The sequence below is a fragment of the Suricata suricatta genome, chromosome 1 (genome assembly GCF_006229205.1).
Source record: "Suricata suricatta isolate VVHF042 chromosome 1, meerkat_22Aug2017_6uvM2_HiC, whole genome shotgun sequence".
Classification (NCBI taxonomy): Eukaryota; Metazoa; Chordata; class Mammalia; order Carnivora; family Herpestidae; genus Suricata; species Suricata suricatta.
Window position 1 is genome coordinate 179,054,766 of NC_043700.1, and position 18,211 is coordinate 179,072,976.

At 35.3% G+C, this 18,211-nt stretch overlaps 1 protein-coding gene across 1 annotated transcript in view; it reads right to left on the reverse strand.

The window, feature by feature from the left end:
- The window catches only part of SLIT2 (slit guidance ligand 2), a 379,517-nt gene that overhangs the window by 141,823 nt on the left and 219,483 nt on the right, over nucleotides 1-18,211 (reverse strand). The window contains exons 6-7 of the mRNA XM_029952292.1: nucleotides 6,095-6,166; nucleotides 381-452 (exon numbers count right to left, since the gene is read on the reverse strand). Of these exons, the coding sequence (XP_029808152.1) occupies nucleotides 381-452; nucleotides 6,095-6,166 (144 nt within the window). The remainder of the gene's footprint in view (nucleotides 1-380; nucleotides 453-6,094; nucleotides 6,167-18,211) is intronic.

The window sequence follows — 18,211 nt, forward strand, 5'->3', positions numbered from 1 at the left end:
TACAAAGAATATTGGAGAGCCAGTTTAGCTTATAAGGTCTGCTTGCTGTACAGTAATAAAATCATAAAGATTTACCATTTATCATTTCTGACAGCCAATCAAGGAGTCTTACATTTCTTAATGAAATGTGACCTCCACAATAGCTCAAAGTAAACGTCCCCCCTCCAACTTCCCATAATGCATATCATTTAAAAGAAAGCTTTCATGTTTTCAGAATAAAAGTTCATTTATTCAAATACCATATCTAGAACTTTTTTTTTAAAGTGGTGTTTTCTTGGTCTACCCCATAATGAACTTGTAGTCTTGTTCTTTGTTTACTAAAAACAGTACTTAAGGGGAACCCTTAATTCATGAAATTGACATATACTGTGGCTACTTACAAAGTCCTAAGTTTAGGCATATGGTTGAAACTTGCCACAGAAAGTCTAGTAATGTTGTTATTGTTGAGAGTGCTGTAGAATAAAAAAGAAAGTTAGAAATTTTAGGTAACGAAAATTTACTGATCATTCTATGTAATAATACAGAGAAAACTTCTTGCAATTATGTTTATGCAGGACAACGATCCAGTAGAGATGGCATAAAGAATGCTCTGCGCTACAAACAAGAGGATAAATAAATGTTATACTTTAACACATTTCTATGCATTCAGCTTTATTAAATATTTATTACAGATTTATGTCATTAGCCATAATATCTGTGACCATTCACATATTGCTTTATGCACCATGGGTACTCATGTGTGTTTATTAATGACACTTGTTAAGGAAATAACATGAGACAGTCAACAGTCAGTAAACTGGGCAGTTACATTTACTTAGAGGGGCACTATGTGTAATTAGTGTCATGAGTAAATGAACATATTTGAAATCTCCAAATGAAATTTCATAGCAATAGCACAGAATTGGTTTTGTCAGATCCCAGACTGAGACCTGCTAATTATTATTTACTGTGGACATCAGCTGCTATTGAAATCTGAGTAGTAAGAATGATATCTATATTTGGTACTTGCATTGGATAGGGATAAAGTGACAGACTGGGGCAGTTTATTAAAAGCTTAATACGTTCTTTTTTTTAAAAAAATAATGTTTATTTAGTTTTGAAAGACAGAGAGAGCATGAGTGGGAGAGGGGCAGAGAGAGAGGGAGACACAGAATGCGAAGCAGTCTCCAGGCTCTGAGCTGCCCACACAGAGCCCAATGTGGGGCTCGAACTCATGAACTGTGAGATCATGACCTGACCTGAAGTCGGACGCTTAACCAACTGGGCCACTCAGGTGCCCTGTACATTCTAATACTTCTAAGTCTAGGCACATATCGTGTCCTTTGCATACTGCCATGTGGTAGTGATCACGGCTTCTTGACACTGGAGTCAGGAAGACGGGTGGCCACAGGACAGATGGTGAAAATAAGCGTAATTCTTGCTTGGTTCAAATTGTTTCCACTTTTCCCCTAATACAGACATTGTTGTACTATCATGACTTTTCTACTATTACTACTTCTACTTCTACTACTACTACTACTACTACAACAACAATTACTACCTATTCATTCATCTAATATTTCCTACATGGCTCTTAACTTTATGGCAACATGGAACATTATAAAATAAATCAGGCATAAAACCTGTCCTAAAATAGCATACAGTCCAACTGGGGAGATGAAGTACACAAATTACAAAAACTTAGAGTTAATAAGATGAAGAATTTGCTTTTCTCCCTTCAGGGAAGTCTGGTTATGACAAGAAAGTGAGAAGGCAGCTACCCCAGGCTGTGCAATATGAATATGGAAAATGATTCCAGGATGGAGAAGACACCATAATGTGGTGAGTAAAGCAAGCAAGTTGCTGATGAAGGCAGGAGGACAGAATCAATGGCCCATGGGTGAAATTTCATAATGGAGAAAAGGACTGAATTAGACCTTGCGAATTCTCTCGCCAGCGGAAGCCAGGCAGGGAATGTAAGGAAGAGAAGCAGGATTAGTGTAAAGAAACACCAGGGGGACGGGATGAGAGTTGGAGAGGAGCAGGTGGAGGGCTGGGGCTCATGATGACCCTGGTAAGCGAGCAATGGCTCGTCCTCAGCTCCGAAGGACTGTTGCTTTGCAGTAATGGAAGGCTGCCAGACACTCTGATGTTCTCAGGAGAAGCTAGTAAAGGAAAATTTTATATCTCTCCTCTTCATTTGTAAATACTGGCAACTAATTCGGACATTTCAAAAGGTCTGTGGGCTGCATGCATCAGTTTGAACTAAGGCAGGATACATTTGTGAGGCCACTTTCGGCCAGCTGGAGGTTGCAGTTGTTAATGGTAGGATTCGGGGTGCAGGGATTCACTTAAACATCTCAGTAAAGTAGGGCACAGAGGCTACAGATCTAGAAGACACACTTTCTTTTCCTGCCCAGTTTTGCAACGTATTGAGTGATATGAGAACTAATCCAATAGAATCAAGTTGCATAGGGAAACAAAACCCCACTTTACGAAGGACCTCTAAAGCACTGAACTGGGTGGTTCATGTTATCTAAAAGCCTGGAGCAGTTTTCTGTTCTCAAGTGAAATAAGATTTTTTTCAAACACCATTAAAATATATCCTGATGTTTGAACTAAAAGGTTTCACTTCTCAAAGGGATTTTCTTTCAAATGACCCCTTTTCCCACCCTCAAAATTTATGCTGATTTTATATGGCTAAAATCTTTAGAGTACATAACATACTGAAATGTTATGTACTTTAGAGATAACATTTTTTTAAAGTAATGCATCGCATGCAGTAGGCATGCATTAATTTTGATCGATAATTTCTTAGGATTCCACACAAAAGAGAGTTTTTCTTATATGCTGAAGCTGGTGGCTAGGAGTTTGGAGTCTTTTCTCAAAATGTTACTTTGGAAAACCCAACTGAAGAAACGGACTTAGTATTGATGTGGCAAAGCCGTATTGACATTGATGCCGGATAATAGAGTGATATGTGGAACCCGTGAAATTCGGTTATTTTAAAATTAATAATAAATATGTGCTAATTACAAATGATGACATGTATATGTTACGGTCATGGTCAATTCCTATCCTAAAATAATGCAAATGTATCTATTGTACTTCTTTATTTGTGAATGCGTTCTCCTATATGAAACTGTATTTCTACGTTCAACTCAAGATTTTCTCTTTGTAACAAGCATATATTCTTGTACAAAGGCCATCTTGATGTAAAACTACAAAATGTTCGTCTTAGTAACCATACAGTTACTCTCAGACATAGATCTTGATTTATTCTTTCTTTTCCCCTTAGTGTCCAGCATAGGAGTTGCCAGAGAGTCTACTATGTCTCAATTTAAATCAAATCATGCTTATTTTATGAAAAAGAAACAAAACGAACAATATAAAACTAAATGCTCTCGAAAGAAACAAAAAACACTGAAGTAGATTTAGTTGCCAATGTTATTTTTGAGATGGTATCTTCATATTAAAAACAGAAACATTTCTGGGGCATACCAATCAGAATTCCACAATTTGCCGGGCTGCACAAACATACAAGTGATAAACTGCCTCCCCTTGTTTTCATTTACCTGGACTTTTCCTTCTCGAACTTCATTCATTTTCTCTACCCTAATATGTATCTTAATTTAATAAATTTTTGTCAACTGTCTAGGATGATCACTTCTATCCTCTTGTTTTGCCTCAATATAATCATACACTGAGAAATGGTTCATGGAATTAAAATTTTTAAACAGATATAAAACATTGGGAGTCTGAAATTTAAGGTGATTTGCAAAATAATTAATACTTAATTATCTCCACATAATAAGAGAACATATTGTAAAGAGTCCAGAGTAACAGATGCTAAAATAAACAAAATAGACAACTTCCTTTCTGGAAATGTTTATAATAGAATTTTGATTTGCCTGAAAAGAGATTTAGACTTGATAAATTCTAGTCTTTTGGATACTTCATCCAATTACCATTAAATTTTTCAGTGAATATTCTCTAACGGTTCTATGAATTATGAGAGTTTAAAAAAGTAACACATACTAAAAGAATGTCTGCTCAACTTATCAAACGAATCTAAAAATATTTAAATCATTTTGAAAGAAGTTCAAATTCTCTTGTACCACGTACTAATTTTATTTTTTTCTTTTTTTTAGCAAACACACTCTGATCATTATAGATCTCTATATATTAAAGACATCAAAATAGTTTCCAACTCTTTGGATTTTGATTTTTACTCCAGGACCCACAGAACATTTTTCACTCTTGTGTTTCCAGACAGAGAGCTTGCTAAAGTCACCTTTAAGAGATTTTGCTAACATGACAAATACAACATATGAGGTAATTGTATTGTCACGAACTTACTTTTCTAAAAACAGTAATATTACTTTATAACAAATAAGCAAATGAATAGTTATTGTATTTGTAGGTAAAGAATTTTTAATGCCTAGCACAGTTCTTGGCACAGAATAGGTTGTGTGTGTGTGTGTGTGTGTGTGTGTGTGTGTGTGTGTTTATTATATACAGGAATTATTTAAGCTTTTTTAATAATAACAAAGTACATTATGAGATTTTAGTCCATTCACAATATTCAGCAAATTTTCCATAAAATCTTTGGTGTCATTCTTATTCCTACTCAAAAGCACTGACTTAGTAGCACATTCTTGGTCTGATCAGCTCCATTCAATTAAATAACATCCACAGTAGTCTCTTCATCTATCATGACATTGACTATGGCTTTGACATCAGACTACTATCATGAAATCATAATTGTATCCTCATTAATATGACTCTGAAATAGCAGCATATTTGTATATTAATGGGTCTGAAACACAACCAGTGGCCTTAATACTACAATGAGTATGATAAGCACTCTGAATGTGTTTCCTGTAGAAAAGGGAGACTGTTACGAACAGAAAAAAAGATTGACCTCTCATGTGGACTGACAACAGTATATATTCTTACAGCACAATTGATCTCAATCAACTAACTCTTACTTTACGTCCTTAAAAACAAACAGTAACTTTGCACATGACACAAATTCTATGCACCTACTTGCAATTAAAATCAAAATCATATATAAAGTATTGTTTAAATAAGCTATTTTGTTGAGACATCAAACTTTTTTTCTGAATTCCATTCTGTTTCTCAAACTCAATTTATAAAGTAATGGGATCTTTCTTTTTTTCAGGAGGATTTCATGAATCCTGGATAACTTTTATCACATGGACTGAAAATGCCAAACCTCTTCAACATTTAATTCAATTTTGGATTTCTGAATAAATTTAGTCAGGGATGAACTGTTTATTTGGGGGAGAAATATGTAAATATATTTTAAAAGCTAGACTTGTGAGTCTTTGGAAAAAAATTTCCAGAAATATATAGGCGGTTTCAATGGCCTATGTAATGTCTCTAGTGTACATTAAAATTTTTTTTCATTAAAATCACTGTACCAAGTCAAAGGTCTGTGGAGACTACCTGTCTGCCTCAAGCCCATCTGGTCAGCCATATCTATCCAGTAAGGAAAGAGAGAGGATGCCAATTATAATTGAAGCCGTGTGCTGTGCTTTCCTATGTCGGTAGTGAAGACTTTAAAATGGACCCAATGGGCAGCCTATTAGAATTAGAAAAGTAGATTTCCAGAATCATCTTTCAAAAATGATGCTCTCTGGTTAAAAATGGCATTTTAAAATGAGAAAATGACTTTCCATTGCATGGCAACTATGTAATATTCCAACTCATCAGTGACTAAGAGGTTTATTTTTTGTTGTTAATTTTTCCTATACAACTGATTTTATCTTAATATTTGGCAATTCTAGGGAGTCTTGCCAATCCTGTGAATGAGAATATTTTGTTACAAGGAGAAAGACTTCAGAGATGGTATTGTGAACATTTGAACGTCCTCTTAAATAGGCATGTTTGCCCAAATATGCAGAAATGATACCCATGGCTGTCCAAACACACATTTCAACTCTTGCGTGTTCCCCAGGAGTTATTTAAGGTATCTTTATAAGAGACCATTTTGATGCTAGGTTTCAAGCGAGCAGATAAGTGTCCACGTTAGCACTCCCCAGACACAAAGCTCCGGTTCTAAAGAGTAAGAGAAACAAGCAATACTTACAGCACTTCCAGGTCCCGGAGAGCCCTAAACGCTCCATCTTCAATACAGCTGATCTGGTTGTAATCCAGTTGCCTGTAAATAGATTAGAAGAATACACGTAAAAAGCTGAAGACTAGCAGTGCTGGGTGAAAGGAAGTCTCCTGAAGGGGCTACGAAGCTCTGGCTGCACTAACTGAAATGCTCTCACAGATACACTCATCCGCTTAAGAATGTCACAAGCCATTCTGGCCTCAGTGCCGCTACTGAAATCTCTTTTTGTTCTGAACTGTCTGTGCAAATAGCAGCCCTTGGAAAGCTCCAGTAAATAATAACTGCACCTTATATTAAATGCCATAGGAATGCAATTTCATTACATCAAGAAAAGCTATCCATTAAGAGCTTTCAGCGTCATCTTGCTGAAACAATTTCATTAAGGTAAAGGACTGTAAATCACTTAATGTCACATGCACCCCCTCAGTGACCTAACAGAATCCATTTATCAGAGAAGCCCAGCTGCATGTTAATTTCACTCTCCTTGGCAAGAAAGAGCAAGACTACTTTTAGGTTTCCTTCTTTTAAAAGCAGTTTTCTTTCGAGAACTCCCAGTCGAGAGAGAGAAACAGGTCCCACACATCTCCCTGCTGTTCTCAACCAAGAATATACTTCAGAAAGCTAGTCTTGTTCTACAGGAAGGTTCACTGTTCCCATGATTTGCAGTCTTTCATCATTGTCTGTCAATTCCCTGCACTGTAAATACGGACTTTTAAGAAACTCCTGCAATTTCCAGAAAAGAAGTTTATAAAGTATTAAGAAATAGATTTTTCTTTGCTTTCCTCAAAGATGCTAATTTTAGCCCCAAATGCTAAGAATATACACTGCAGCAACATCATTAAAACACTACATGCACCTTTGGCAAAAAGTTTAAAAGCTTTCTCAGTTCTTCTAAATGATACAAAATGCAAACAAATGGATGTTCTCTTGTCGTTTGAGCACTGACTCGTTAAAATTCAGAGATGGAAACAAACGCACAAACAAATAAACAAACAAAAAAACAAAGTTGCTACAAACTTGGTTAAGTTGGCTTTTTCCTACCAGCTGTTTTTGGAATTAAACTTTGCTTTGTCCATGCCGAGGCATTTATTTGGTGGAAATAAATAGCTAATAAGAATGAAATCCTGTCTGTCCTATCTTTGCATTGTATTAATTTTTTTTTTTACAAATAAGCAGCTCTTGTTTAAACTAGTAGCTTGATGCTTAGTGATATTCTTATTCCAGTAAAGAAAAAGTATTTAAATGCTTCACTTGAGACAGAAACAAAATGTTTGATGAAATAGCCAGACGAGTTGTCAGTTCTTCAGGCCTTGGGAGGGAATGCAGATGCACGGGATTAAGACTATGATCTTAATACAAATGAATCCTGCCCTTGCTTCAAGTGCGAAATTCACCAAAAGGGGATAATTTACATTTGAGGTGTGTTCTTAAAAAGAATTGTTTAAACATTACTATAAAATAGCCATTTCTCTCAGAAGGATACCGAATAAAGGTGCAATGATTTAATCCAGTGACTTTCAGAGGGGCCTCTTCAAATTCCTTACTTTAGAAATTATGTACATAGAGAATGGCTCATGAAATATACATCTCATTTTTAAGAAGGTCTCTAGGGGACATAATACTACCTTGATGTCATGCAAATGTTACAATCTAGGATATGTAACATAAAAAAAAAAGACCAAGTCTGCTGAAGATACGCTTTTATTGCTTTTATAAACTAAGGCTTTCCCCAAATAATAGGTACCATCCATGCTACTGTAATAGCTTAAAGCATTTCTAGGTATGAGGAGGTAATGCAGAAGTATAATTTTATTTTCTAAGAAGACTTTTAGAGCTACATGATGTAATATAGCTGCTGTGGTTCCAAGAAAACACTTCCATTCTTGAGCACTTTTGATTTTTACAGATTAAATTCATTTAACAATTAAGTTAACAGCCTTTTTATTTTAAAGTGCTAAATATATATCTACACTACTATTCTCTAACCTCTTGAACAATTTATCAAAGCCATTTAAATTAGTACAATGGCATGAAGTGTTACCCTTGACACACCACAAAAGAGAAATTGTTTCCAGACAAATTGGCAAAATCTTTTAATGCTATCAAATTTGCCTAATGCAGTCTCCAGGTTAATCTGTAAAAGGGTGAGCTGTATGTTTGCCCATATCTTATTATCCTTAGCTGTCAATGTATAAATCAGTGCTGACACCTGCTTCTTTTAAATCATGCATATTATACACAAAGGGGAAGCCCTTGTATGCCAGAAAGCACTCAAGCACATCTTGTTCTACAGGAACCGAAGAACAGATTACGTTCCCTATAGTTGAGATGCTGCCGGAAACTCTGGTAATTTCAGCCCTCTTCTACATGGCTCATGGTTACAAGCATCTTCTGATTCTTAACAGAAACTTAAGTCCTTCTTGGTGCTAGAGCATTAAGGATATCTGGCTCTCATAGGACCAAAGTTTTCCTTAGAAGTTTTCAGAATGCCACCATGTTTTAGGCCATGTATCTTCTGAGAACAAAGGACTTTTTTTTTTTTTGAAAAAAGTCACTCGTATGAAAGGAAAATCAAAATAATTATTACATCAACTGGTGGAGTTCATTAAATCCAAAGGAGTGTTTACACGAAGTGTTGTGCCTGCTTTGACTGCTCCTGTGAAAAATCTCTCTGCACCAACTTCCACTTGCTGTATATGATTCAAGATAAAGAGTGTCAAAACCATACAAGCATAGCTTATTTCAGTGTTTCTGGACTATTTTTCTGCACCTATTTTCCTCTTACCCAGTTCACTTCCTTCTCTACTACCCTGCAAAGCCCAGGCGCCTCTGCGGTCTGGAAATAGGAAAGGATCTGTTCTCAGCCATGCACTTAGTGACAGGCTGATTCTGTTTAGATGTGATTTCCAATAGTGCAATGAAATTATTCTGAATTAAGGAATTAGTAAGAGAAGAGGCTTTTTTTTTCACTTCTCCAAAAAGTAATGTTACAATTATTCAGCCAAACATAGGGTAAATCTGTTAATCTTTGGATAATGAGGGCACTAAGGTACATTAGGGACAGCTTCAGGATGCTCCCCTGGCACAGCGGTCACATGCCACCGGGAAGCAAGCTAGCACTTGTCTCATTTTCTGGGGAGAAAGAACGGTACATACAGATAATATGAGCGGTGATATCTTTCAGACCTTTGGCCGATGTGTCTTAGCACAGACCTCTGCCTTCTCTCCCGTATTTCCTACCTCCAGGTTCCTCCGTTTCTGTGTGAATTCCAGATTCTACCTCTGTATGATCCTTCGCTGTTTTAGTTTGTAAGGGTGTATTTTGAAGCAAGTGCTTGATCTTTAATTTCACAAAAATGATGATGTTAAAAAGAATAGAAATTTTCAAAGTCTTTCTCAGCATTAACATTCTATGATTGTCTTTTCTTTCCTAACCACTGGCATTCTGATCTTCTCGAATAACACTAGACTGCTCGGTTTAACTTTTCCTGCTACTGGTAAATGTAGTCTTTGCTAAAGCACAATAATCTCTTTATCTAGAGGTGTGAGCGGTGCTTCACACATGTAAAATTTCTAAAGCTGAGCTGGTTTCCCTTAACACTAAAAATAATTTAGTCTAGTTTCAGATTTGGATTAATTCTAGGTATGAAAAATAATACGTAATGCTGCAAAATGCCAATTTTAGAAAAAGGCATATAAAAGACAGAAAGACTGATCATTTGCTTACTTGGCATCCTGAAATACACCCAGAGATACGGCATTCTGTTACCTTTATGTTTTTTTCAGGAATTTCCTGTTTTCTGTTATTAAAATTTGGATAGCCTATTGTTTGAATCACATATATCAAACTCACATTGCTGCATTAACTTCAGTTGGTTTGTCCGTACCTGTAGAAAATTTCATGTTTCGCTGCAACTTCCAAGTAGTAAAATCTTATTACTATTTTGTTTTCTTTTTGTAAGAATTAGGACTCCATAACATTTACTTAACTCTGAAACAATGCTGAACATAAAATGTCATTAATAACTTTAAAGCCAGCCAGAGTCTCAGTATTTCAACAAAAGTATTAGTATGCTCTGGTTTTCCAGGTTTTTTTAGGTACTAGAAATAGATGTTTAGTTCATATTCGTATTACTATGAATGGCAAACTCCAAAAGTTTAGTTGACTTAAAATACACCAAAGTGATTAAAATAAATAGGAGCGAGTAACAACATTTTGCCATTTGGAAAGACACCTGATAAAACATAGAAATCAAAGGGGAGGAAAAGAAAAAGATGCTGCTCAGGATATAGGTACAATCTGTTCTATTTCTTCCCTTGGGTGTATAAAATTCAAGTCAATACGAGTGCCTAAATATACAAATCCTATGCCAATAATGACTATTTAAGAAGTAGTACAAGATTTAAGTTATAATGTATAGAGAACAAAGGAGTAATACAAATTGACCCATATAAATGAACACTGTAGACAGAAGTTTCAGCAATCATGGCATTAAACCTCAGCATAAAAGCACATCAGCACTAAGCCAGGTGTTAGTGAATAAAACAACCATGATAACCAATATCCTGAAGAATGCAAAATAATTTGTTATTTGGGAATTTAACCCCTTTCCAGTCTTTCAAACAAAATGTGGGTTTGTTTTGGGGGTGGGGCACAGGAATAAAGAATCTCATTTTTTAATTGAAATAACCTATGGTATTAAGTTATATGAACTTACTAATTTATTGGTGACAAGCAAAAGGATAAGCTTTAAGAGAAATGGTATCAGAAAATGGAGGAAAAATTGGGTTGCCTTTCATGTTCTAGTAACTCTTGTAAACTAGTAGGAGGGGGTAGAAACGGAAACTGACAATAACAGTTACATTTATTGAATGCATATCAGGGTCTGTAGAGATGCCATCTCTTATTCCTCATAATAACTTGAAAAGGTGAATGTTATCACCATTCTGATTTTATAGATGAAAAAAATGAGGTGCACAGAAGTGCAATAACTTATTCAAAGTAAGTAGCAAACGTGATGAAATCTTGATTCAAATTTAAATCTATGTATTTGCTGAAACCTTCCATCACATAGTAAGTGCCTAGGGAAAGAGTTATTCATTCTGCAAATGAAAGTCTTAGCTAAATCTCTGATGGCCAAATTTCAAGGCAGAATCCAGCAAAGTAAGAGTATTATAGAATGTCAGGGAAGGAACAGACTACTCTGGGCCGAAGTAGTCATATGTGAAGAAGGAAGAAACCTGAACCTTAAAAAACAGGTAGAATCCAGAAAGCCAAAAAATAAATGTCCCTTCCTTCCATATGAAAGGGAAAGACTCAATCAAGAGCAGTTGTGAGCAGAACGTCCACAATGTTCACGGCAAAAATTTGCAAGAGAGCGCCATTCTGGCTTGAGCAAGGTCAATAGGAGAGGGGGCTGAGAGCCTGGGTGGATGTCAGAATGCTAGGCCTAATCAGAACATCTAAAGAGACTATGCCATTGAATAAAAGTCATTGCTCTCTCAGGAAAGAGTCTATATTCTTCAGAATCTGTAGAACTATGATAATATTCTACTATATCCCCAAGGCTTTGCCATAGTGCCCAAACAAAGTGTTGTTATTTTGAATAAGTTGAACAATTTTGAACAAGGCAGTGATGGGATAAAAAAGACAATGCTTTATAAAAACAAATCTGTCTGCAGTGTTAAAATTATCTAATGAGAATATAAACTGGAGATCAAAATCCAATTAGCAGACTACTGTAATAATTCAGAGGTAGCACACTTTGGGGAAGCAAGAAAACTAAACATCTGTTCTATCTCTAGGACAACACGGCAGCCACAGAAAGATCACGCCAATTCTTACTTTATACATATGTGAATTGGATTCCCAATCAAAATTCTCTTGTGTTTTGTTTGTTTCATTTTGTTCTGGAAAGTGTTTATGAAGATATGTCATATAGATTCATTTTTACATAAGAAAATAACATCGTTGAAGAAAAAATGCTAACACACCTGGAGAGAGAGCAAAATGAAACGTAGGAGAGACTGTTGGTCATGCAAACATGATCATAGTTGTTGGGGATTGTTACAGTTCAGTATGCCTTTAGAGTGAATGCAAACCAGGCAAGTTACAGGACCATGGACAGTTCTCACAGTACTAGTAACATTGGCTGAGTTCGTAGCATAATTTACATGGATGCACCCAGACAACTGCTGGCTATCCCTGTGTACAGACAACATTTCAGATGTTAAGGGGAGCTCTGTTTATCGAAACGAAGTTCACATACTATCTGTCTAAATGAAGACCCATCTCTACAGGTTTGTACAGAAGGTTCTACATCCCATTGAAGACCTGTGACATTCAGTCTAACGCAAAGGAGAGCAGCCCCTTGAGTGAGAAACCAACCTTTTTCAAAGAGTCTTCAGCCTCAGGTTTACTAAAAGCACACAAGAAGCCGGGGGACTAAAAGATACCATGTAAACTTGATATCAGTAACTTGTATTTATTTATTTTTTAGTTTATTTATTTTAAAGAGAAAGCACACAGGTGTAAAAGGTTAAGGGCAGAGAGAGAGAGAGAGTGAGAGAGAGAATCCCTAGCATGCATAAGATCCCACAAACCATGATATCATGACCTGAGATGAAATATAAAGTTAGAGGCTCAGATTACTGAGGCACTCAAGCACCCCGATTTTTATGATAATAAGCTAAGTATATAATATGGTAAGAAATGTAATTAATTAAACATGAAAACTAGCTGATTATAGTCGACATTTTGCAATTATGACAACTTATATGACAAAAAGCTGAAGTATTACATTTGCATTGTAAAATATATAATACACTCTTCTAATTGTTACATATCGATTCTATAATATATGACCAACACTAGTTCCCTTATTGTTATGAAGTATCCAATTGAGAGGTATTTAAAACTAGAAAAGTGTGTGGGGCGCCTGGGTGGTTCTATTGGTTAAGCATCCAACTTCGGCTCAGGTCATGATCTTTTAGTTCGTGGGTTTGAGCCCTGTGTCAGGCTCTATGCTGGCAGCTCAAAGCCTACAGCCTACTTCGAATTCTGTCTGTCTGTCTCTCTCTCTGCTCCTCCCCCCTCTCAAAAATAAATAAATATTAAAAGATTAAACCTAAAGAAGTGTAAAAAATTAGGTAAAATGCGGAGGTCTTTCTGTTTCCCTAGAATGGAATAGCGAATTTTCCTTCTGTGGGTATTAATTGATATATTAATAAAATAAATAAAAATGAGAGTTTTAGAAAATAAATAAAATCTCTAAATTATATAAATAGCTATATAGTAGCATATAAATTAACTCCGTCTTTCCATTTGCCAAATCTTCTTATTGCTAATATTAATTGCAACCCACATTGGGTTATTTGTTTCCTAAAAAGTCATGGCCGTGCATGTTTGTTTCCCAAATAATATAATGACTTGCTCAAAGAACACAAAACCAAATCACCTTGTAACCTGACCCTTCTCTAATAATGTATGTTAAAAAAGATAAATGTAAATATGTCTCCTAACCTATTTTTTTATCAAAAGGCAGTTTTCCTACAAAAGGTGGGTAATTGGGAAAAACCAAATCACCTCATAACCTGACCCTTGTCTATAAATTAATCTATTTTAAAAAAGGTAAATATAAATATTTTCCCTAACCTGCTTTTTTACCAAGAGGCAGTTTTCCTGCAAAGGGTGGGGTAAAAAGGGAGTTGGAATAATGCAAGCAAATGGGAAAGACATATAGTTACTTATAAACAATAAACATTATAGTTTGCCTAGAATTGCAATGTTTATTGACTAGTAGATTATTGACTATTGACTAGACTATTGACTAGAACATAGAGTACATTTTGAGGGAGTACTGCAAAAGAAAAGAAGAATAAGCAAGTGTGATTACTTTACAAATGTATCTAAAAGAATACATGCTCAAATATAACTATTCTTTAGAATATTTATTGAGACAGAGAGAGAGAGGGAGAGGGAGAAGGGGACAGAGAATCTGAAATACATTTCCACACTGACAGTAGAGAGCTGGGTGGGGCTCAAACTCATGAACTACAAGATTATGAACTGAGCTGTAGTTGGACACGCAACCAACTTGAGCCACCCAGGAACCCGGAATTTAACTATTTTAAGTGTTTATGTTGCATTCACTAAAGAAACTAAAAATATGTTAAAGTTTACATTTGTGATGTGAAGAGCAACTAATAATCTATTTAATTTTAAGTTCACATAGATGTACAGTTTTTTCCTCAAATCTTGGGATAACTATAACTAGGAATGTTTTATCCATTAAACCAAGAGACTTGGAAAATCTTTATACCCATAAGGTACCTGCTTAGAGAATAAGCTCACAAGTCTCAGTGATAAAGGATGATTTAATTTAAATATTCTCTTAAATTATTCAATTAAGTGGAAATACCTCACAGATACCTCTAAACAAAATACATAATATAAATGTCTTCATTCAAAATTTGATCAGGTGGCAACAAGGCTTTCCTGCATCATTGTTTAATATATTAAATGCATATAAGAAATTTACAAAGAAAAGTCATATACACAATTGATCATCATTTTGGTGGCACATCAGTTGTAATACTATGGTAACAATACTTTAATTCATACTTGGCTGAAGATTTTAAAAACCAATGTAAATTCTACGGGAAGCACTGCCAATGACTATTATAAACACTATAATTAAGTTAATATTTTAATACGATCTTGTTATTCTCAGATCTCACCATGTAAAATGTCAGAAAAAAAGAAAGCAGTTTAAGTTGCCACTGGAGAAAATGAAGTAACAAAATAAAATACACAGGGTTTTATTTCAGTTAAGAACTTAATAGCGATAAGCAAAAAAGTTATGGGAATTCCTCCCTGGAGATGTTTAAGAGCAAGATAAATGTCCATCTGCCTAGAATAGTTTTAGTATGGCTTGCCTGAAGGAAGAGGAATAAGATCTGCTAATTTGCAAAATTTCCACAGCATCAGTTTCGTATTGTCAAGATGCCACCTTGAGCATATTTAGCCAATCGGCAAGATTAAAGGAAGTGCTTCCAGTGAAAATCTTCTGATAACTGGAATTTGCTCTGAATAAGGCCTGAATGTGATAAATCCAATAAACCTGTTACAGTGCATCAGACTGGGCATGTAGACAGCCTTATACAAAATATCATTGTTACCACTGTTACCATCCTTCTGTCTCACCTTCTTGTTTCTCTTTTACTCTCTGAATAACGTCCAGCATGTAGGACTGTCCAGATCGTAAATGCATACAGTGGACTGATAAAAAGGACAAAGTACTATACCTCTCCTTCCCACACCGAATATCAATAAAGTTAATATTAATATTTCTGGGCTATTATTAAGTCATTACTTGATGACCGATATTTACCATTAATAATAATATGAACTAAAATTTACCCTCAGCTCTACCATATTTTACCAGGCATCTTTCTTAACTTTTAATGATAAAACTAATCTTCATACAAAGCCCCCTAAACCTGGACTTTTTTTTAAACAATGTTTTTTGAACTATGTTTTAATTATACAAACATGCCTTTTAACTGTTAAATTCTATTAAATGGTAGCTATGATTCTGATGAATTAAATAAACCTACAAGTATATTGTGGTATTGCAATGTCTCTCTAACGGTCTTTGACACGTTACACGCAAGGCAGTGAGAATAGTGGAATTCAATTCCAACTTTGCAGAGCTTCTTGAGTAAATTCTAATTGCCTCCATCCACCCTTATCTGCTGCTACCCATCAACAAATAACACAAATCAACACCCTTAAAGATTCCTTTAGATTTTCTTTAAAGAACTCTTTCCTACAGATTTCCCTGATGACCTCAAGCAGTATTTTTTATCTTTTTCATTACTTGGCACGTACAGCACATATCTTGTTTATAAATCGTGTGGTCTTGTGTATATTTAGTCCTTCTTGCTATATTTTCCTTTTCCACTTATTAGCCCCATGTCTAAAGGACACATAATAGACACGAATCTGTCTTATCCATGTCTGATACTGAAAATTACTTCATGTTCTCCTTTCCTGCCGTTTGGCTATACCATTTTAAGGGCCAATTTCTAGAAGTTGATTAGTGGATACTTACAGAATGAAATGATACACTCTGTTTTATAGCATTTTACCAAAAGTTCTTTCACATACCTTCTTTCCCTCATAACCACAACAAATGCAAGCTATTATCACATTCACTCATTTTACAAAAGTAAAACTAAGACTCAATGGAGTTTAAAAATTTGTCATGTCTACAAGTCCAATAAATAGGATTCCAAGACTCCAGTCCTAAACTCATCTCATGCATACGTAATAGCTGCCTTTAAATTTGGGGGCAGTTATTATGTATATAACACACATGGGGGTACAAGAGTTTCAAAATCCTGTTAAGTCAATATAGCATTCTTCATGGTACAACGGCTAACATCTCACTCTTCTTTTTATGCCTGAATTTTTTAAATCACAGTCTTTAATGATAAATGAAGAGGACATAAGGAGGAATCCCATGATGACTGGTATCCCATTCCTAAATGTATCCTTAAATATGGATTATAGGTCACTTATACACTTGGATTCCCTGAATGTCTTTACTAAGAAGATTAAAAGCCACCTGTTTAAAGGATTTAGAGATAATACTATTGTACAATTGCCAGTGGCATTCCCAGAGGGTGGTCAGCTGTAGTCATGAGCATGCTTTTAAGTGGCATATAGACGACCTGAGTAGGCGCTCTATTGGGATCTTTGTAAGATCAGACACAGTATAAAAAGTCTACAGCACGCACAGTGTTCAAAGGTAGTTTTGAACACCTTATATCACAGAATCTCCCTGAAGACTTCCCCAAGCCCTAGCAAGAGAAGATAAAAAGAAAGCAAACAAAATCCCCCTCACATGTAAACACCCATGAAAATGTAGGGCCAGAATTTCAATGGTTCTACACATTTATATCTAGAAGTTCATACTTTTCTGTCTTTACCTGTACATTTCGAAAGTACAAATTTGAAACAAAAAACGTTTATAATGAAGAGAAGATGTAGCAGCCCAAACTTGTAGCTTTATAAACAGTCATTCTCTTTGACGACAGAAAACATCTGTCTCACTTTCCCTACTGGAAAAGTGGTGCTGTAACCCACCATGGAGAATGCTGAATATAAGTTAATTCTTGAAAAGTGCCAGTGCTGTTTATCACTAGCTGGAAATACTGAATTCCTCATAGTTGACCTCAGCACACAGAGGCTTTTCCCGCACTACATTCCAAGCTAATGTAAAAGCTAAGGACAACATTTTATGTCCTAGCATTTGCAGCCAATCAAAAATGATCATTTTCAAAGGCTTGCATAGTATTTTAAAATTTATAAAGATATACACATCGACAAAATTAGGTTTGTCAATGAAATCTACAATCTAATATGTATCTTCAAGGCTATGGGCATTTGCAAGAAACAATTCTATACAAGATACTAGATTCCTCAAGGAAAAATACAGAAATACAGTTTCCTTCTTCCTGATGCTTCCCTTCCTTCTTTTTTAAAGAAGATTATACACATATTCTTTCATAAAGATACAAAAGGAACATATGTACAAAAATATTCACACAAAGGGAAGGACATAATTTTCTCATTCTCACCCTTTTGCCATGTAATGAAAACAGTGATCTGAAAGCTATAAAAAAAAAAAAAACAACACAACAACTATAGCTCCAGGCTGCAGACATCTCTAACAAAAAAAATATTATCTACTCTTTTCAAAAAAAATAGCTTCTATTCTGCATTTCCAATAAACACAGATAACAACAGAAAAGGGAGTTAATGAAGTACATTGACAGTTAAAGGAAAGAAAATACAGTGTAAATAACATTTAATCAAATCATTTCCTGAGATTTCGCAAGATTAATCACAAAGTTTTGAAGAATGAATTTGATAACTTCAGATGCAAGACAACTCTTACATGAGAATGTCTCCAGATACCCTGTGAGAGCAATTTCAAACCTATTGTTACAAGCTTTCCCACGCAAGCATAAAGATAAATAGGACTTTCACTTTTTTCCTGATGCATTATTCAATATATA